The following is a 19,880-nucleotide window of genomic DNA, read 5'->3' as shown; positions in this document are numbered from 1 at the left end:
GTTTTGTGATATATGACGAATACATTCGTTATCTTCGTTTTGTGGAATATGACGAATACATTCGTTATATTCGTTTTGTGGAATATAACGAATATATTCGTCAATTCGCTAATTCTACCAAGCCATTGAAGCCATATTCCATGCTTAGTTATGGAGCGTCCCCATCACCATGGGAACGACTCCATATACTAGAATGTACTGTCGGATTTGAGAATTACGTTGAAATCGCAATTCGATTTTTTCAAGTTATAATAATCGAATTTCGATTTTAACTTAGCACTGCTATATGCCATATTAGTTAGCCTAATATGGCATATAGCAGTGCTAAGTTAAAATCGAAATTCGAATTTTATAACTTGAAAAAATCGAATTGCGATTTCAACGTAATTCTCAAATCCGACAGTACATTCTAGTATATGGAGATGTTCCCATGGTGATGGGGACGCTCCATGAGCATGGAAGTCAGCAGAAGCGGCAACGGGCACTGACTGGAGCAGCCAGGAAGCCAGGAATCCAAAGGACAGGTAAGAACAACTTTAGGGAAGTGGGAAAGAAAAAAATATAACAATAAAAAAAAAAAAAAAAAAAAAAAAAAAAAAAAACGAATATTCGAAATATCGAATTTATATCACTATATTCGAAATATTCGCGAATTAGCGAAGTGCCGATATTCGCGAAAAAAATTCGATATTCGAATATTCGCGCTCAACACTAATAAAGAGGATGATGTGGTCAAAATACTCATTTGCCTAATAATTCTGCACGTAGTGTATATTGTTTTTGCGGGGCCTCGGAACAGAGCAACGGAGGCGGACAGAACACGGAGTGCTGTCCGCATCTTTTGTGGGCCCATTGAAGTGAATAGGTCCGCATCCGAGCCGCAAAAACAGCGGCTCAGATGCGGACCATAACTACGGTCGTGTGCATGAGGCCTTAAACGAATTGGCATCAATAAATTTGCATGCGCCGCTAAACATATTTTAGAAGAGCATGCACAATAGCTGATTCGTTTAACTAGGCATGTCATGTACGCACGTGCCGATGCTTGCATCAATGGTGCATGCACAAGATTATCATGGCTGTGCGAGATGTGGAGCCATATTAACCCTTTTACTACTCAGCCACTTTTCATCTTAAATCCCAGGCCGATTTTTGCAAATCTGACATGCGTCACTTTATGTGGTAATAACTTTGGAACGCTTTTACTTATCCAAGCCATTCTGAGGTGGTTTTCTCGTGACACATTTTACTTTATGATAGCGTTAAATTTGAGTCGATATATTTCACCTTTATTTATAAAATAATCAAAAATTTACCAAAAATTTGGAAAAATTCACAATTTTCTAAATTTGAATTTCTCTACTCTTAAGACAGTTAGATAGATAGTGATACCTCATAAAATAGTTATCAATCAACATTCCCTATATGTCTAATTTATGTTGCCATCATTTTGTATATGTCATTTTATTTTAGGATGTTAGAAGGCTTCAAATTTTAGAATTTATTTTTTAAATTTTCACAAAAATTTCCAAAAGCATTTTTTAAGCACCAATTCAGCTGTAAAGGGGCTTACGTAATAGAAACCACCCATGAATGACCCCATTTTAGAAACTACACCCCTCAAATTATTCAAAACTGATGTTACAAACTTTGTTAACCCTTGAGGTGTTCCACAAGAATTAAAGGAAAATGGAGGTGAAATTTAAAAATTTCACTGTTTTGTTAGATTTTTAATGTCAGAACAAAAGTTACCCCTCATTAAAATATACCTTTTATTAAGTAAACCATAAATCACCACATCAGTAGCACTATATTTACACTCTTAGGGCTTGTTCACACGACCGTGTGAAGCCCGTGCCCATACTGGGGACCGCAAACTGGGGTCCGCTAAGCACCGGCACCTGCCGTGTGGCAGCCGTATATATGGATTGCGGCCCCATTCACTTGAATGGGTCCGCAATCCCTCCGTTCTTTTTGCGGTATGGAAGCACGGAACGGAACCTCAGAAAGCACTCCGTAGTGCTTCCGTGGTTCCGTTCCGCATCTCCGGATTTGCAGACCCATGGAACGGGACCCGTGTATTGTGGATCCACAAATGCGGTTCGCAATACGGGCACAAGCTTCACACGGTCGTGTGAACAAGCCCTTAATTCTGGCACTTGTCATGCATGGTAGGCATAGATTCAATTTTCTTCAGGGACTTTCAGGCTTTTTGAAGTGGGGTCCATAGTGAAGTCAGGTCTCCTGTCCCTGTTTGTCCCTTTACTACGCCTACCTACAAGCGAAGCACCCACCCCAAAAGGGGCGACCCCACTTCTCGGTGGCTAAGCCCTCAATGCCCCTCTCTTTAGCCCTGTCAATTGTGCCCAACTTGTTACTCGGATCCCCAATTTCAGAAAGAAGTCCTGATGGGTTTCTCCAGTGCCTAGGATATACTGTTTTTTCAAGAGACCTTAGATTACCTAGGCTAAACAGGCAATACTGTGCCGAGATCCACTGGCCACCTCAGATGTAAAATGGTGTGCAATATCCTCCATTCCTCTGGGAGCGTGCCACAAACCATGCGTTCCAGCATGACACTCCCACTGGAGGTAAAATGACATCCCTGCTTGGCGGAAGCACATAATGGCCTTGTGCGTTCCAGCCTGACACGCACTAGGGAGGCCCAACATCCGGCCTACTACCATTGCTTCCCGGTTGGAGCAAGGGATTATCCTATAGGGAGTAGGTATAAACTACCCAGGTTCCACAGTGGAACGTAAGGACCTCCGTGCCATCATAGGAGAAATACTATTGCAGATGTGTTTCCAAATGGAATACACATCCATAGAGGAACGGGGGAATGCATCTAAAGATGGATCAGATATAAGGTGGGAGAGGTGCAAAAATATAAAAAATAAAATAAGAAATAATAATGAATGTACAGTTAGTACACAGAGGGAAACCAATAATTTTCAGACGGGATCAGGATTGATAGGTTATTTTATAATGACCCGTCCGATCAGCGTGCTGTAGTACTACGGCGCTGGTATTTAAGCCATAAGTGTATGGCGCTGGTAGCGAACGGGTTAATCTGTCGGCACATTAGTTAGTTGTCTGTAGAGGAATGCTCCCTCACATATTTAAAATTTGTTTGAATAAAAAATAAAATAAAAATCGATGTGTACAAATAGATTCATTCATGAATAGTCTGTCTCATTCCTAAATACATCAGCTATTTATACCACTCAGACATATTCCATACTGCTAATGTCCAGGTATGGTCCCACATTTAGTTCCCACATTGAGTTGCTGAGCAGGGAAATGTGACAGTTGGCAGACGCCAGCTCGCCGCGCATCCTGCTATGTACCTCAGTCGAACTACACACAAGGCTCCTCCTCTCCGCGGCAGGCCCTGAACACGCTTTCCTGCACTATCGCAGGTGGCGCAGCTTCAGTTGCACCTTGTAGGAGCCGCACGCATCCTATTTCTTTAAGGGTTCGTGCACGCCCCTGATTCCGTCTTCTCACCTATCCCGGCCAGGCACCACCTTTATAAGGGTGCTTCTCCCTTCCTGTGATGCCTGAGCAATATTGTAGTTTTCTACAGCAGAGGTTCCAGATCGTAGTTCCTGTGTTGTTATCCTGCTTCCGACCTTAGCCTGTATCCTGACCTCGTCTCTGCCTGATCCTCCTGTACCTCGCTGTCCTGAAGTGTATGATTCGGATTGTCGACCACGCCTCTGTCTGCTATTCAGCTTGTTACACCTGCTGCACCTGAGCTTCTAACAGCTCCAGCTCTGCTTAATCACCAACTCAGCTCTACTTCATATGACTCTGCTGCACTTCTTACATCCAGCGACAGCTCGATCCACCTGCCTGTATCCCCAGTGCTTGCACCGGGGGGGTTTTGGCCTGCTCGGCAAGCTGCCACTTAGCCATGACCATTCTTGCGGTAGCGACCTGGTGTCTCCCCTGCAGCTAAGACCAGCTTCCGCATCCTGGAGCGGCAGAAAGGGTGAAGACCAGGGGAACACTTAGATTCCGCTCCCAAGTTTGGCCCAAAGCTAAACCGGTAAGTGGCACAGCGGGCTCACACTCATTGGAGCATTACCGTGACCACGGCATCTGGAGGTGCAAAAAAACGAAAGTACGAAATTCCGGGTGTGTTCCGGCTCTCCCTTGCGGAGATCCGGGGAGCCGGAGTGTGTGTGCAGCAGCCCCTGTCCTGCTGTTTGACAGGAGGCTGCTGCACATTAGTTCCTATGGAGCCCCAGCCTCTGGCAAGGCTCCATAGAAACATAGGGGGTCATTGATTATACTGAAATACGCCTATATTAGCATTACACCGCTGTCTGTGACTTCGCCCCACTCACTCCAGGTCTAAACTTGTGGATGGGGAAGTGGCCAGTGCCGGCAGGCCCACCTCATTTACCATTTTCTACGCCTCTTTCGGAAGCTGTCTTAAATTTAGAACTGGCAGGAGCCTCTTCATAACTTCGGCAGATTCACCGCCAGCTTAGGGCTTTATTAGGATCGGCGTCTAAAACGCCGGTCTTAATAAATGTGCCCCATAGTGTAATTCTCATAAACTCCAATGCTAAAGCAATTTAATGATTGCTTGCTATAGTTTCCTAGGTGAACTATAAAAGAAAGTGTAAAAAAAAAAATTATAAAAATGCAAATGCAATTTCCTCAAAATTAAAATAAAAGTATATATACAATAAAAAAGTAAACATCATGGGTATTGCCGCATGCAAAAACGCCCGTACTAATAAAATCTAAAAATATTTATCCTATATGGCAAAAGTCGAATCGGAAAAAAGTCAAAATGGATGATTTGCTGTTTTGAGGTCACATCAGGTTCCACAAAAATGTTATAAACCGTGATCAAAAAGTCATACACATCCCAAAATGGTATCAATGAAAAGTACAGATTGCTCTGCAAAAAATGAGGCCTCACAACGCTCCATACACATAGAAAGTACAACTTGTCCTGCAAAACACATACAGCCCTCATATAGCTATAAGAATGGGAAAATAAAAAAGTTATGGCTTTGGGAAGCAAAAAAATTTTAAATGAAAACATTGAAAATTTGTGTCACTTTATGTGGTGATAACTTTAAAATGCTTTTACTTATCCAGGCCATTTTGAGATTGTTTTCTTGTCACATATTGTAAAAAAAAAATACAAAATTTAAAAAAGAAAAATTAGAAAAATTTCCACATTTCAATTTCTCTACTTTTATAATAGATAGTAATAACTAAAAAAAAATGATAATAATTTACATTCCCCATAAGTCTACTACATGTTTGGATCATTTTGTGAATGCCATTTTATTTTTTGGGGACGTTAGAAGGCTTAGAAGTTTAGAAGCAAATCTTGAAATTTTTTAAAAAAATTTCCAAAACCCACTTTTTAAGGACCAGTTCAGTTATATAGTCACTTGTAAAAAAAATGAGACAAAGATAAATCATTTCAGAACTTTTTCCACCTTTAATGTGACCTTTAAACTGTACCACTCAATTGAAAAACAAACTGAAATCTTTTAGGTAGAGAGAAGAAAAAATATAAAAATAAAATAATATGGTTGCATAAGTGTGCACACCCTTAAACTAATACTTTGTTGAAGCACCTTTTGATTTTATTACAGCACTCAGTCTTTTTGGGTATGAGTATATCAGCATGGCACATTTTGACTTGGCAAGATTTGCCCACTCTTCTTTTCAAAAACACACCAAATCTGTCAGATTGCGATCTCCGGTGCACAGCCCTCTGACAGTTGCCTAGGATACCCAGCTCTCAGGCTGAATCTCCTGGGCTTCTGTAGCTGGCAGGCCCCGATTCCTGTGTAAGGCATCAGGGCTGCCTTCGCAACCATCGGGACCCCGCCACCGCAGCGCGATGGCTAAGGAAAGGGAGCGCAACCTCCCATATGCCACGGTCAGCGCTGACCACGGCATATTAGGAGTTGATTCACCGGCATCAGTGTTATTACCGACGCTGGTGGATGCAGCAGAGATCCGGCTGTCAGTAACAGTCGGATCCGTGCTGCTGATTGCGGCACCGCACATGGGGGGAGGAAGGACTGCAGGAAAAGAATGCTTGTCCTGGGGCGCAAAGTACTGGCCATTTAGGACGAGGATTTTTTCTCCTGGGTCCTTAAAGGGGTTGTCCCACTTTGCTTTTTTAATCTTATCAGCAGTAGATGTCCTGATAACTTCCTGGTTCTCAGGCAGTTGAGTGAAGGCCACGCCTCCTCATGACTCACCCTGCGTGCTCGTTCATGTGTATGAGGTCATCCACATGGAGCCGTATGTGAGGTCCCGCCCCCCCCCCAGTATAATAAACATTGAGTGCGGCCCCCCCCCCCCCAGTATAATATACATTTAGTGCGCCCCCCCCCCCCCAGTATAATATACATTCAGTGCGGCCGCCCCCCCCCCAGTATAATATACATTCAGTGCGGCCACCCCCCCCCCAGTATAATATACATTCAGTGCGGCCACCCCCCCCCCAGTATAATATACATTCAGTGCGGCCACCCCCCCCCCCCAGTATAATATACATTCAGTGCGGCCACCCCCCCCAGTATAATATACATTCAGTGCGGCCACCCCCCCCCCAGTATAATATACATTCAGTGCGGACCCCCCCAGTATAATATACATTGGTGGCGCAGTGGGAAGTGCCAATGAGGGTTAAAAAAATAAATAAAAAATTAACTCACCTCCTCCAATTGTTCGCGCAGCTGCCGGTCTCCTGTTCTATCTTTAGGACCTGTGAAAGGACCTTTGGTGACATCACTGTGGTCATCACATGGTACATCATATGATCCATCACCATGGTAATGGACCATGTGATTAGCTCAGTGACGTCACCAAAGGTCCTTTCACAGGTCCTAAAGATAGAACAGGAGACCGGCAGCTGCGCGAACAATTGGAGGAGGTGAGTTAATTTTTTATTTATTTTTTTAACCCTCATTGGCACTTCCCACTGCGCCACCAATGTATATTATACTGGGGGGGTCCGCACTGAATGTATATTATACTGGGGGGGGGGTGGCCGCACTGAATGTATATTATACTGGGGGGGGTGGCCGCACTGAATGTATATTATACTGGGGGGGGGGGGGGTGGCCGCACTGAATGTATATTATACTGGGGGGGGGGGGGGTGGCCGCACTGAATGTATATTATACTGGGGGGGGGGGGCGCACTGCGCCACCAATGTTAATACAAATGCAGGAGGTGGGTGCCGGAGTGAAATAGCCGGCACCCGACCTCTATGATAGGGGGCTGCGATCAGCGGCAGTTAACCCCTAAGGTCCCGCTCCCTGTCATAGAGGTCGGGTGCCGGCTATTTGATTCCGGCACCCGCCTGCTGTATTTGCGCATGCGCGGGCGTGCGCGTACTTGTAGGAATGGAGAGGCGGCCCGAGTACTTGTTCAGCCGTTGTGCGCAGGCGCGGCACAGCGATGCGGCCGGACGAAAGAGGCCGTATCCATGGGATACAGAAAACAACAAAGGAATCGCTTTACATGATTTTTTGAATGAAAGGTAGCTTTTGGATAATAACATGGATAGGAAGATATGTTGTGTGGGGGTAAATAGATTAGATAAAACCTATTTTATGAAGTGGGACAACCCCTTTAAGGTGTTAAGTACTGACTGGTTCTTTCCCCTTTTATTAAATTGCCTTCTATATTTCTTGTAATGTAGTGAGTTAGGGATAGTTTGTTAACATATTCAAAGCCATTGTTCTGTCAGATGACCAACAGGCCACATTCCAGAGTGGTTAACTCACAAGACATACGTACTGCACACTGGATATCCTTAGGAAGAGGGACTGAACGGAATAAACCTTTGTGCATAAAGGAAAAGACCTTAGCTCCAATCAGAAGATCACACAGGTAGGATGTTGTAGATTACTATCTCTCTCTTTTATTACCATGAGGCATCAGAAATGTGCTAAGTCAGCATGGCGACAGGAGCTCCCCCATTTTATTGCAGGCCAGGTGATTGATTGTTATTTGCCTTTACTACTGTGTATGTGATTTGTTTGTTTTTGAATCATGCTTAGTAAATATTTTTATCACTTAGCCTGTGTAAGCCTATTTATTCTCAAATCTACAAATTCACGTTAAAACAAGGAAACCCAAGGTTAGTTTTATGCTCTTCACAGGGTGATTATATGAACTTCATGCAGATGTTGCTCTCTTGTTGGATTTAAACCAATAACTATGAAACTATGATAACCAGCAACTGCCCTGATTCACCCGAACGCTGCAAGAATTGTCAAAAAAAATTCTAGCACTACGCGTCTTAGGGGCCTCTTAGTCATAAAATAATACATTAACAAAGACATGAACAGTTTTAAAAGGAGTTGTCAGCTCAACTCACAGGACTATGACAGTGTATAATACAATTCTAGTTGGATCAACTGCATTGAAAGAGCGGTATGAATACTTTGCATTCCTCCTTTTATTTGGCCTTTTATGAGTTAATTTGTAGTCCTGGTTTCTTCTAATCGGTGGTATTTTTTAATTGGTCTAGTAGTTCCTGCCTAGCCCTGTGGGTTGAATTGTATGCCATTTTAAAATGTCACAATTAAACTCCAACTTTATGACAAGACGCAGTGCTGGAAAACTTTTGGACAAGCATCTAAAAACTGTGACGGGCAATGTCTAAGAATTAAAGAAATATATTTCTTTATTTTCTTCCCATATGTCAACTGCATGTTATTGGATTAATAATTAGTATTCCACTATAAATCTGAGGAAAGGAATCAGAACATTTAAAATTTAAAAAGTTTTGCTTCCAAACTCTGCATTTAAATAGCTTTACATTAAAAAAAATATTGCTGCACACTAGCAATAGAATGCACAAGATCAAAAGGTTGAATTATGTAATGCATATAAAATATAATAACAAGTCACATAATATAGAAAAATTGAATTTATGAATAATGACAGCATTTGCCTTATTAGCATATAAAGAAAGGTGAGTAACTTCACAAGAAACAACCATCTTGTAAAATCTTAAAGGACTATAAATCCTAAAACACTAGTTGTGTTACAAAACTATATGGCAATCCAGTAGGGTAAACAGCAAACTTCCCATACTGTAATCTCACCGAAGGACCTTACAATTTAGTTGGATTTATACACAGCCATAGATGGAGATGCAAGAGGAAGGAAGGTAGTAGCCTACAGTACAGGTAGATAATCCCATCTCAGTAAGGTAAAGGGCATCTGTCAGCAGATTTGTGCCTATGAAACAGGCTGACCTGTCGCATGTGCGCTTGGCAGAGGAAGGTATCTGTGTTGTTTCCATACTCATATGTGCTCAATATATGCAAATGAGCCTCTGGAAGCAACCGGAGTGTTGCCATTTCCTCTAGGGGTTCAGCTCTCTCTGTAATGACTAGGTCCTCTGCAGCGAGAGATTTTGGGAAAAGATCATGTTTACATTGCGTGGCCTGTCAATCAAAGTAGAGAGGCCACAGCAGTTGCAGAGAGAGCAAAGCCTCTATGTATAACGGCATCGTCCCCCTTGCTTTTAGATGCTGACTTTCATATATTAAGACATCATTTTTCTCTGCAATGCAGGTACATATGAACATGGGACCAACACAGGTGCCTTCAGCTGTCAAGTGCACATGTGACAGGTCAGCCAGTTTCAAAGGTACAAATCTTCCAGTCAATCACATTAATCACAGATCTGCAGTGTCTGAGGCATTGTATGTTGTCTAACTTAAATTGGCCCAGGAAAGACCACTGTAATTTGAAAATATTGCAGTCCATTGTATCTTGAGGGACAACGGTAAAACAACATACAAAAAAAAAACTAATGGAAGTTACTTTCCTTAAGACATGGGAAATGTAGATATCTGCAAATGGTTCAATAATTAACATTTATAGTATGTCTCTGCTGATATTAATGCTTTTTTTTTTTTATGAACAGAAACCATTAATAAATATATGTCTGTACTAAATCCAGTGCACTCAAGCTAATCTGTCTCACCCACATGTAAAATATAGTTCGCATTTAATCACATCTGCATGTCTTTAAATCATTTTGAGATTTCCCTTTGCAACCAATAAATTTTTGTGACATATCCAGCCTAGTGATGTGAACCACAGTTGTAAGAAGAATGTGATCTCACCCATATTAAAGCACAATGAGACATTTCCGCACTCAATGGCAATTTGTTAAAGGCTCTAACAGCTGTCAGTAAAATGGAAGAAGTGAATCTAGCATACCAAGTCAATGAGAAATTAGAAAGTATTTTCCCTGATTCTGTTTTAATAGATCTACTGGAAAATTTAGCAACAGCTAAAGTAGAGAATAGCTAATTTTCAAATAGAAAAAACAGCTATTACAAACCGGATTCCAAAAAAGTTGTGACACTATACAAATCGTGAATAAAAACTGAATGCAATGATGTGGAGGTTCCAACTTCTAATATTTTATTCAGAATAGAACATAAATCACGGAACAAAAGTTTAAACTGAGAAAATGTACAATTTTAAGGGAAAAATATGTTGAATCAGAATTTCATGGTGTCAACAAATCCCCAAAAAGTTGGGACAAGGCCATTTTCACCACTGTGTGGCATCTCTCCTTCTTCTTACAACACTCAACAGACGTCTGGGGACCGAGGAGACCAGTTTCTCAAGTTTAGAAATAGGAATGCTCTCCCATTCTTGTCTAATACAGGCCTCTAACTGTTCAATCGTCTTGGGCATTCTTTGTTGCACCTTCCTCTTTATGATGCGCCAAATGTTCTCTATAGGTGAAAGATCTGGACTGCAGACTGGCCATTTCAGTACCCGGATCCTTCTCCTACGCAGCCATGATGTTGTGATTGATGCAGAATGTGGTCTGGCATTATCTTGTTGAAAAATGCAGGGTCTTCCCTGAAAGAGATGACATCTGGATGGGAGCATATGTTGTTCTACAACCTGAATATATTTTTCTGCATTGATGGTGCCTTTCCAGACATGCAAGCTGCCCATGCCACATGCACTCCTGCAACCCCATGAACTGAGCGTTGATAACAACTTGGGTTGTCCTTGTCCTCTTTTGTCCGGATGACATGGCGTCCCAGATTTCCAAAAAGAACTTCGAATCGTGACTCGTCTGACCACAGAACAGTCTTCCATTTTGCCACACTCCATTTTAAATGATCCCTGGCCCAGTGAAAAACGCCTGAGCTTGTGGATCTTGCTTAGAAATGGCTTCTTCTTTGCACTGTAGAGTTTGAGCTGGCAACGGCGGGTGGCATGGTGGATTGTGTTCACTGACAATGGTTTCTGGAAGTATTCCTGAGCCCATTCTGTGATTTCCTTTACAGTAGCATTCCTGTTTGTGGTGCAGTGTCGTTTAAGGGCCCGGAGATCACGGGCATCCAGTATGGTTTTACGGCCTTGACCCTTACGCACAGAGATTGTTCCAGATTCTCTGAATCTTCGGATGATGTTATGCACAGTTGACGATGATAGATGCAAAGTCTTTGCAATTTTTCGCTGGGTAACACCTTTCTGATATTGCTCCACTATCTTTCTGTGCAACATTGTGGGAATTGGTGATCCTCTACCCATCTCGGCTTCTGAGAGACACTGCCACTCTGCGAAGCTTTTTATACCCAATCATGTTGCCAATTGACCTAATTAGTGTTAATTGGTCTTCCAGCTCTTCGTTATGCTCAAAATTACTTTTTCCAGCCTGTTATTGCTACTTGTCCCAACTTTTTTGGGATTTGTTGACACCGTGAAAATTTGAATCAACATATTTTTCCTTTAAAATGATACATTTACTCGGATTAAATGTTTGATCTGTCATCTACGTTCTATTACAAATAAAATATTGACATTTGCCATCTCCACATCATTGCATTCAGTTTTTATTCACAATTTGTTTAGTGTCCCAACTTTTTTGGAATCCGGTTTGTACTTGCTAGTGAATTGTCATTGATAGCATAAACAAATTGAGAGCTGTACGAGGAAATCAAACATTTTTGGAGGAATTTTATAAGGAAGTTACTCCTTGTGACATTAACATCCACTTTTTATGTTATTATATTGTATATATAGCCATCTGTCATTGTCCCCTCTAAACTGATTCATGACCAAATCAAATTTCACCTTTGATTGGGTCATAAATCAAGTTATAAGATCTATAAATAGAAGTCAGAAAGGCGCTGTCATCTGAGCCCCGTAAGAGACATTCATTCCAGAAGTGCTTCATGCAGGCAGCTGGAGAAGCCAAATGTACAATATTTTTTTTAATTAAACACCATTATTATTTTTTTAACACAAAATACATGCAATATGATGATGGTGATAATAATAATAATAATAATCAAGTGATACAAAAGTGCCCATAACCTTTAAAGGGACACTACCAAAATATTTCAATCACAATATTAAAGGGGTTGTGCAGCCAATACATTTTGATGACCTATCCTGAGGAATTGGGCTGAAGAGACCTTTTTGCAAGCACCTTTAAATCATAAGGTGTGCGGTAACATTGTTATTTGGACACTATCCTCAGGATAGGTCTTCAATAACTGATCAGTGGGGATTTGAATCCCAGCACCCCTGCCGATCAGCTATTTAAAGAGGAGTGTTGTCTCAGACGTCTTAGTGGCGCAGTATAATTACAAGTACTTGCGCCGTTCACTTGAATGGGACGAGCACTTGTAATTACACTGCACAGTCACTGCAAGTGAGACGATGCGCATTGTAATTTTGAAGACAAAGCTGTGCTCATATGAGCTCCACCTCTTCTTCAAACAGCTGATTGGTGGGGGTTCTGGGAGTCAGACCCCAATGATCAGATATTGATGACCTGTCCTGGCTGCACAACCTCTTTAACAGCCAATATGTGATTATTTTACATTCTTGTTTGTTACAAAAAAGAATAATGGGTGGATAGTTTTCAGGATATAATTTTGAGGTCACTACATGTTTTCTATTTCCTGTCCTGGCTCTTTAACTTCCTCCTTTGTTTGGACTTTTAGGACAGCAAACATCCTCACTTGACTTTTTCAGATGAGTCACTTCCGACCAGAGGGATGAGTGAGTCATTTAGAGCGTCAAATATTATATACACATTTATAAGCACAATGCTCTTCTTTGGTCATCTGTGTTTGCTCGTTCATTGGGCAATCGGCGGCAGTATTAGACTGCAAGATGATCTCTAACAAGCGTTCATGTGAGCGCTCATTAGAGATTTTTGGTAAAAAAAAAATCGGCCTGTGTAACACAGCCCTAAACAATGGGATCCCTATCTATATAGGAGTTTTATCTTTCTGAGCTGACTCCTACAGAAGGGCAATATTTTGTATAACAATTTTCCATGGTCCATATCACCGCCGAAATGAAAAAGTAAAATAGGCAACATTCTTTGAAAAATACACCTTTTCTGACAGAAGTGTCCCCTTAATACCACCTTTTCCCTGTGGTGGCCACTATAAATAAGTGTATGGATGGCTAAAATTTACAACAAAATGGAAACTGATAACAGCTGATCACCAGGATGCTCAGTAGTTGGACTTAAAGGGGTTCTGCAGTTTGTTTAAACTGATGATCTATCCTCTGGATAGATCATCAGCATCTGATCAGCGGGGGTCCGACATCCAGGACCCCCGCCGATCAGCTGTTTGAGAAGTCAGCGGCGCTCCAGGAGCTCCACGGCCTTCTCACTGTTTACTGCAGGCCCAGTGACGTCACGACTAGTATCAACTGGCCTGGGCGGGGCTAAGCTCTGTTCACTTGAATGGAGCTTAGCCCCTCCCAGGCCAGTTGATACTAGTTGTGACGTCACTGGGCCTGCGGTAAACAGTAAGGAGGCCGTGGCGCTTCTGGAGCGTCGCTGACTTCTCAAACAGCTGAAGGACCCCCGCTCATCATATGCTGATGATCTATCCAGAAGATAGATCATCAGTTTAGACAAACTGCAGAACCCCTTTAATTTTACAATTAGGTTGTCTTGTTGAGCAGCCCCATTTATATACTGAAAAATCTAACTTTACAACTGACACATGACAAAATATCACTCATCACTTTGACGAATGTTTCTTAATAAATTATCTGCAGATACCATCATTTACATAAGTACTAGAACATTACCAAACTGAATGAGGTATGGCCCATCACATTGCCATTCATGCTAACTTTACAACGTGCCAAAGAAAGGTGACATTTCCATTTGCAGATTTATAGATGCATTTACTCTATTAATAATATTTTCTTATTACCTTTACAATGGCTCTTCCTAATATAACACCGCTCTTCTTGGTGATCATTTGCTTAGTCTTGAGAAAATTGTCTATTAGCAATGGGATAGTAGGAAAAGCTTCTCCTTCCAGTCTGTACAGGTTCTTTTAAGAGTAGATAAAAAGAGAAAAGCCAATATTTGATTTCATATATATGTAATATGTAATAATATATAATACTAATCCTTGACCTTGGTTCGGAGGAGGAAAACATTGGCCTCCTTGACTTGAAAAGACACATTTGCATGTAGGGGAACAAAGAATAAAGAGGACCTTTTACTGGTCCTGACGGTACAATATTAGTACCTGGTAGTGTAGGGCATGATGAGTAGATGTCCGTGCAATTTATTTTTTTCTGATTGGCTGCTCTGTTCACCCGCTGTGCCCCCAATTCACTTTTTTCGCCCTGTATGCTAATTAGTAGCATCAATACAGGGCGGTGGAGACGGCCGGGTTTCTCTAGGGGCGTCTCCTTCTCCCTGGCTGTGAGCTGTCCAGTCGCAGCGGAGAGCATCATAGCCATGGAGAAGGTGAGCTTTTTTTTTTCTCCCTGGCTGTGATGCTCTCCGCTGCGATTGGACAGCTCACAGCCAGGGAGAAGGAGACGCCCCTAGAGAAACACGGCCGTCTCCACCACCCTGTACCGATGCTACTAATTAGCATACTTGGGCGACAAAAATGAATAGGGGGAAGAGGGGGAACAGAGCAGCCGATCTTAAAAAAATAAATAAATACTAATACTAATATTCTAACGTCAGGACTAAAGATGAGCGAATTTAATGTTATGAAATTCTTTCACGCTTCGTTTGGTGGTATGGATTCTGCTACCACGGACTATAACGCAATTCTATGACAGAATGCATAACGGAATGACTTTAGAAGTCTATGGCCTGCATAACGGATCTGTCCCATTTCCGTTATGCAGTAGAGGACTCCCCTGCATAACTGAAATGGAGAGGACTCCCCTGCATAATGGAAACGGGAAGGATCCGTTTTGCAGCCCATAGATTTCTAAAGGCATTCTGTTATGAATTCGGTCATAGAATTGCGTTATGGTCCGTGGTAACGAAATCCATAATGCAATTCTACTTTTACCAACAAACAAAGCGTGAACAAATTTCAAAATATGAAATTCGCTCATCTCTAGTCAGGACCAGTGAAAGGTCCTCTTTAAAGGTGGATTTTTGGTGCATTTACTGATTAGAAAACCGTAACAAAAACTACTTCCAGAGCTTCATAAGCACATGAAAAAGGTACTGTGGGCAGTTTAAACTGCGTATCCGAGGTGACAGTTTTCTATTAAACTTCATTGTACAAACAGTAGGCAATTTACTGAATGATTAATAAGCAAAAAATATATTTATGGCAGGTTTCCAATTACATATGTCAATGTTGTTGGTGCTTTGAGAACCATAACTTTGGCCAAGGGCTATTTTTTTTCAGTCCACTTTAAGTAGACATTGACCAAGATACTCTGGTAACTCTACATATGAACTATAGACTTCAAGTAAAAAGGCCAAAAAAACCTTGGGAAATCACTGAAATTATGAAATGACGTGTCCGACAGTGTATAACCACATGTTGCGTAAAACTAGAGACTTACATCAATACACTGAATGATGAAATGTCTCGGCTGTCCGTCCCACAGTACAGACAGCACATATTCTTGCTTCCCTTGGCTTTCACGAACAAGGAAATCCCCATTGTTTGTTAACAATCCTAGGACCTCAGATCGTGGAATGGCCCCATGGTACCAGTTCTGTTGATTTAGTGGCTTCTGGACTTCCGGAACCAATGGTAAAAGTGGTGGTAGCTGCACAAAATGAATGACATGAAAGTATTATGATCACTTCCACCCATTATTCAATCATTTCATGACTAATAACCTCAAAATAAGTCACCAGAAGAAATTACAATGCACAAAACACACTAAAATACACAAAATACACGAAAAGATTTGTAATATTTTAGGTAAATCTAGTATAGGGATATTACATTATGAGCAATATCATTTGCTTGGAATTTGCAAACAAATTAGTGCAAGAGCCGGAATAAGAGGAATAGGGAGTGGGTAGGTGGGATGGGCCTTAGTATAAGAACACTGGGGTCTAGTATAATATACTGAGCTAACAAAAGAAGCAAACCAATAACCCCAAAGAAAGATGGGAGACGCACATATAAAATATATGTAATTTATTAAGACATGATCAAATAACAAAAAATACTTAAGACATAAGGCAGAAGGGTAAAGGAGGGGGGAGACCTCATGTAAAGAGGTCATGTACAACCTCCCTCACAAAAACCCAGCTGACAGGGAAAAGGAGGTCACAGCCCCGGGTATAAACCAGCATAAATATGTGAGAACTGTAGGTTCACTCAATGTAACATATAATAATATGTATGCTGCATGCCACAGAAAGATGAGCAAATAAACATGGCAGACTAGCCCACCCAGAAAAACTGGGATGGCTGCATAAAATATGCAAGTAGCCACTAAGCTGTAAATACAGACAGGGCGAGTGTGCCAAGTGCAGACCGTATAAAGAACATGACAAACTAACTGAGCATAACACCAAAACATATATTACATATGTGGCTATTCTGCTCAGGGCCTATTGCACTTTGCACTTTATATGGGTTCATAATATTTATGATCATTATACCTTTTCACTTATATGAATTATTATTACATTTATAAGTAATTATTATCATTTTTTTGCACATATGTGTGTATATGAAATATTGTATTAGCACTATGTTTTTACCACATGAATTCACACAATAGGGATATGGGGGGGATAGGATCTTCCCTTTGATGCGTCAGCATCCATACCCCTATTTTTAGTAGTTAGAGTGATATATATTTATTTCTTACTATTATTGTATTCACTTAACTATATATTATTATCATTATATCATATCTTACATTCACTGTTGTAAGTTTGCTTATAATCATTAATTTTCTGGTTTAGGGCCATTATTCCACTCACGGTATAGGTTACTGCAATCATCATGATTTATGTTCAGTATGGGATCACCGCATGGGTCCATCTATCTGCTAATATGCCTCTACAGCATGAGTAGTTACATTATAATATTATATTGTATTGCTTTCTATGCTATATTTAACAAAAGGGCATATTTATAGGGTTGTGTATATATTCCCAATGGTGAAGGATAGAGGTGGCATTATTTTGCTTTCTATATATTACCCTGATATGCTGTACCATTGAGTCTCTCTGTGCCCTCCATATATTGTCTCCACCTGGCATATACGCATCGCTCTGGTGCGCTGTTCGGGCGGCGCTCCGATACCTGGCTGTCTGTGGGCCGGCTGACGTGCGCCCGCGTGTCATGTGATAGGACCCGGGGCAGGGGTGTGTGGCTGCGTGATGTTAGATGTGGCTCCCTCCCTCCTCCTGGTCTAGTCATATGACGCGGTGGGCGTGTCTTGCCCGGCTCTGCGCTGGGTGGTGCGTCTCTATGATGTCATGCCATGCAACACTTGGGCGTATGCGCTAATCAGCTGCCAGCTGTGGACCACACCATTTAATGACGAACTCAGTTTGTTACTTTACCTCCTGACGGAGCCTCTCCAGGTGAAACGTACGTCGAGGTGCAGCTTTTGGTCGCGTGCTCCGGGTCCAGCATATCATGGGTAATATACAGTACAGACCAAAAGTTTGGACACACCTTCTCATTCAAAGAGTTTTCTTTATTTTCATGACTATAAAAATTGTAGATTCACACTGAAGGCATCAAAACTATGAATTAACACATGTGGAATTATATACATAACAAAAAAGTGTGAAACAACTGAAAATATGTCATATTCTAGGTTCTTCAAAGTAGCTACCTTTTGCTTTGATTACTGCTTTGCACACTCTTGGCATTCTCTGGATGAGCTTCAAGAGGTAGTCACCTGAAATGGTTTTCACTTCACAGGTGTGCCCTGTCAGGTTTAATAAGTGGGCTTTCTTGCCTTATAAATGGGGTTGGGACCATCAGTTGCGTTGTGGAGAAGTCAGGTGGATACACAGCTGATAGTCCTACTGAATAGACTGTTAGAATTTGCATTATGGCATAAAAAAGCAGCTAAGTAAAGAAAAACGAGTGGCCATCATTACTTTAAGAAATGAAGGTCAGCCAGTCCGAAAAATTGGGAAAACTTTGAAAGTGTCCCCAAGTGCAGTCACAAAAACCATCAAGCGCTACAAAGAAACTGGCTCACATGCGGACCGCCCCAGGAAAGGAAGACCAAGAGTCACCTCTACTGCGGAGGATAAGTTCATCCGAGTCACCAGCCTCAGAAATCGCAGGTTAACAGCAGCTCAGATTAGAGACCAGGTCAATGCCACACAGAGTTCTAGCAGCAGACACATCTCCAGAACAACTGTTAAGAGGAGACTGTGTGAATGAGGCCTTCATGGTAGAATATCTGCTAGGAAACCACTGCTAAGGACAGGCAACAAGCAGAAGAGACTTGTTTGGGCTAAAGAACACAAGGAATGGACATTAGACCAGTGGAAATCTGTGCTTTGGTCTGATGAGTCCAAATTTAAGATCTTTGGTTCCAACCACCGTGTCTTTGTGCGACGCAGAAAAGGTGAACGGATGGACTCTACATGCCTGGTTCCCACCGTGAAGCATGAAGGAGGAGGTGTGATGGTGTGGGGCTGCTTTGCTGGTGACACTGTTGGGGATTTATTCAAAATTGAAGGCATACTGAACTAGCATGGCTACCACAGCATCTAGCAGCGGCATGCTATTTCATCCGGTTTGCGTTTAGTTGGACCATCATTTTTTTTTCAACAGGACAATGACCCCAAACACACCTCCAGGCTGTGTAAGGGCTATTTGACCATGAAGGAGAGTGATGGGGTGCTGCGCCATATGACCTGGCCTCCACAGTCACCGGACCTGTACCCAATCGAGATGGTTTGGGGTGAGCTGGACCGCAGAGTGAAGGCAAAAGGGCCAACAAGTGCTAAGCATCTCTGAGAACTCCTTCAAGACTGTTGGAAGACCATTTCAGGTGACTACCTCTTGAAGCTCATCAAGAGAATGCCAAGACTGTGCAAAGCAGTAATCAAAGCAAAAGGTGGCTACTTTGAAGAACCTAGAATATGACATTTTTTCAGTTGTTTCACACTTTTTTGTTATGTATATAATTCCACATGTGTTAATTCATAGTTTTGATGCCTTCAGTGTGAATCTACAATTTTCATAGTCATGAAAATAAAGAAAACTCTTTGAATGAGAAGGTGTGTCCAAACTTTTGGTCTGTACTGTATGTTTCGGTGTCATGCTCAGTTAGTTTGTCATGTTCTTTATATGGTCTGCACTTGGCACACTCGCCCTGTCTGTATTTACAGCTTAGTGGCTACTTGCATATTTTATGCTGGCCATCCCAGTTTTCCTGGGTGGATCTAGTCTGCCATGTGCGATTTTATTTGCTCATCTTTCTGTGGCATGCAGCATACATATTATTATATGTTACATTGAGTGAACCTACAGTTCTCACACATTTATGCTGGTTTATACCCGGGGCTGTGACCTCCTTTTCCCTGTCAGCTGGGTCTTTGTGAGGGAGGTTGTACATGACCTCTTTACATG

General features: G+C 41.7%; 1 protein-coding gene across 1 annotated transcript in view; it reads right to left on the bottom strand.

The window, feature by feature from the left end:
* FES (FES proto-oncogene, tyrosine kinase) overlaps positions 1–19,880 on the bottom strand; it is a 174,918-nt gene that overhangs the window by 37,161 nt on the left and 117,877 nt on the right. Inside the window, exons 11-12 of the mRNA XM_044279494.1 lie at positions 15,868–16,077; positions 14,247–14,369 (exon numbers count right to left, since the gene is read on the bottom strand). Coding sequence (XP_044135429.1) covers positions 14,247–14,369; positions 15,868–16,077 — 333 coding nt within the window. The remainder of the gene's footprint in view (positions 1–14,246; positions 14,370–15,867; positions 16,078–19,880) is intronic.

This window comes from Bufo gargarizans, chromosome 2, assembly GCF_014858855.1.
Source record: "Bufo gargarizans isolate SCDJY-AF-19 chromosome 2, ASM1485885v1, whole genome shotgun sequence".
Classification (NCBI taxonomy): domain Eukaryota; kingdom Metazoa; phylum Chordata; class Amphibia; order Anura; family Bufonidae; genus Bufo; species Bufo gargarizans.
This window is presented reverse-complemented; position numbering and strand designations above follow the sequence as displayed.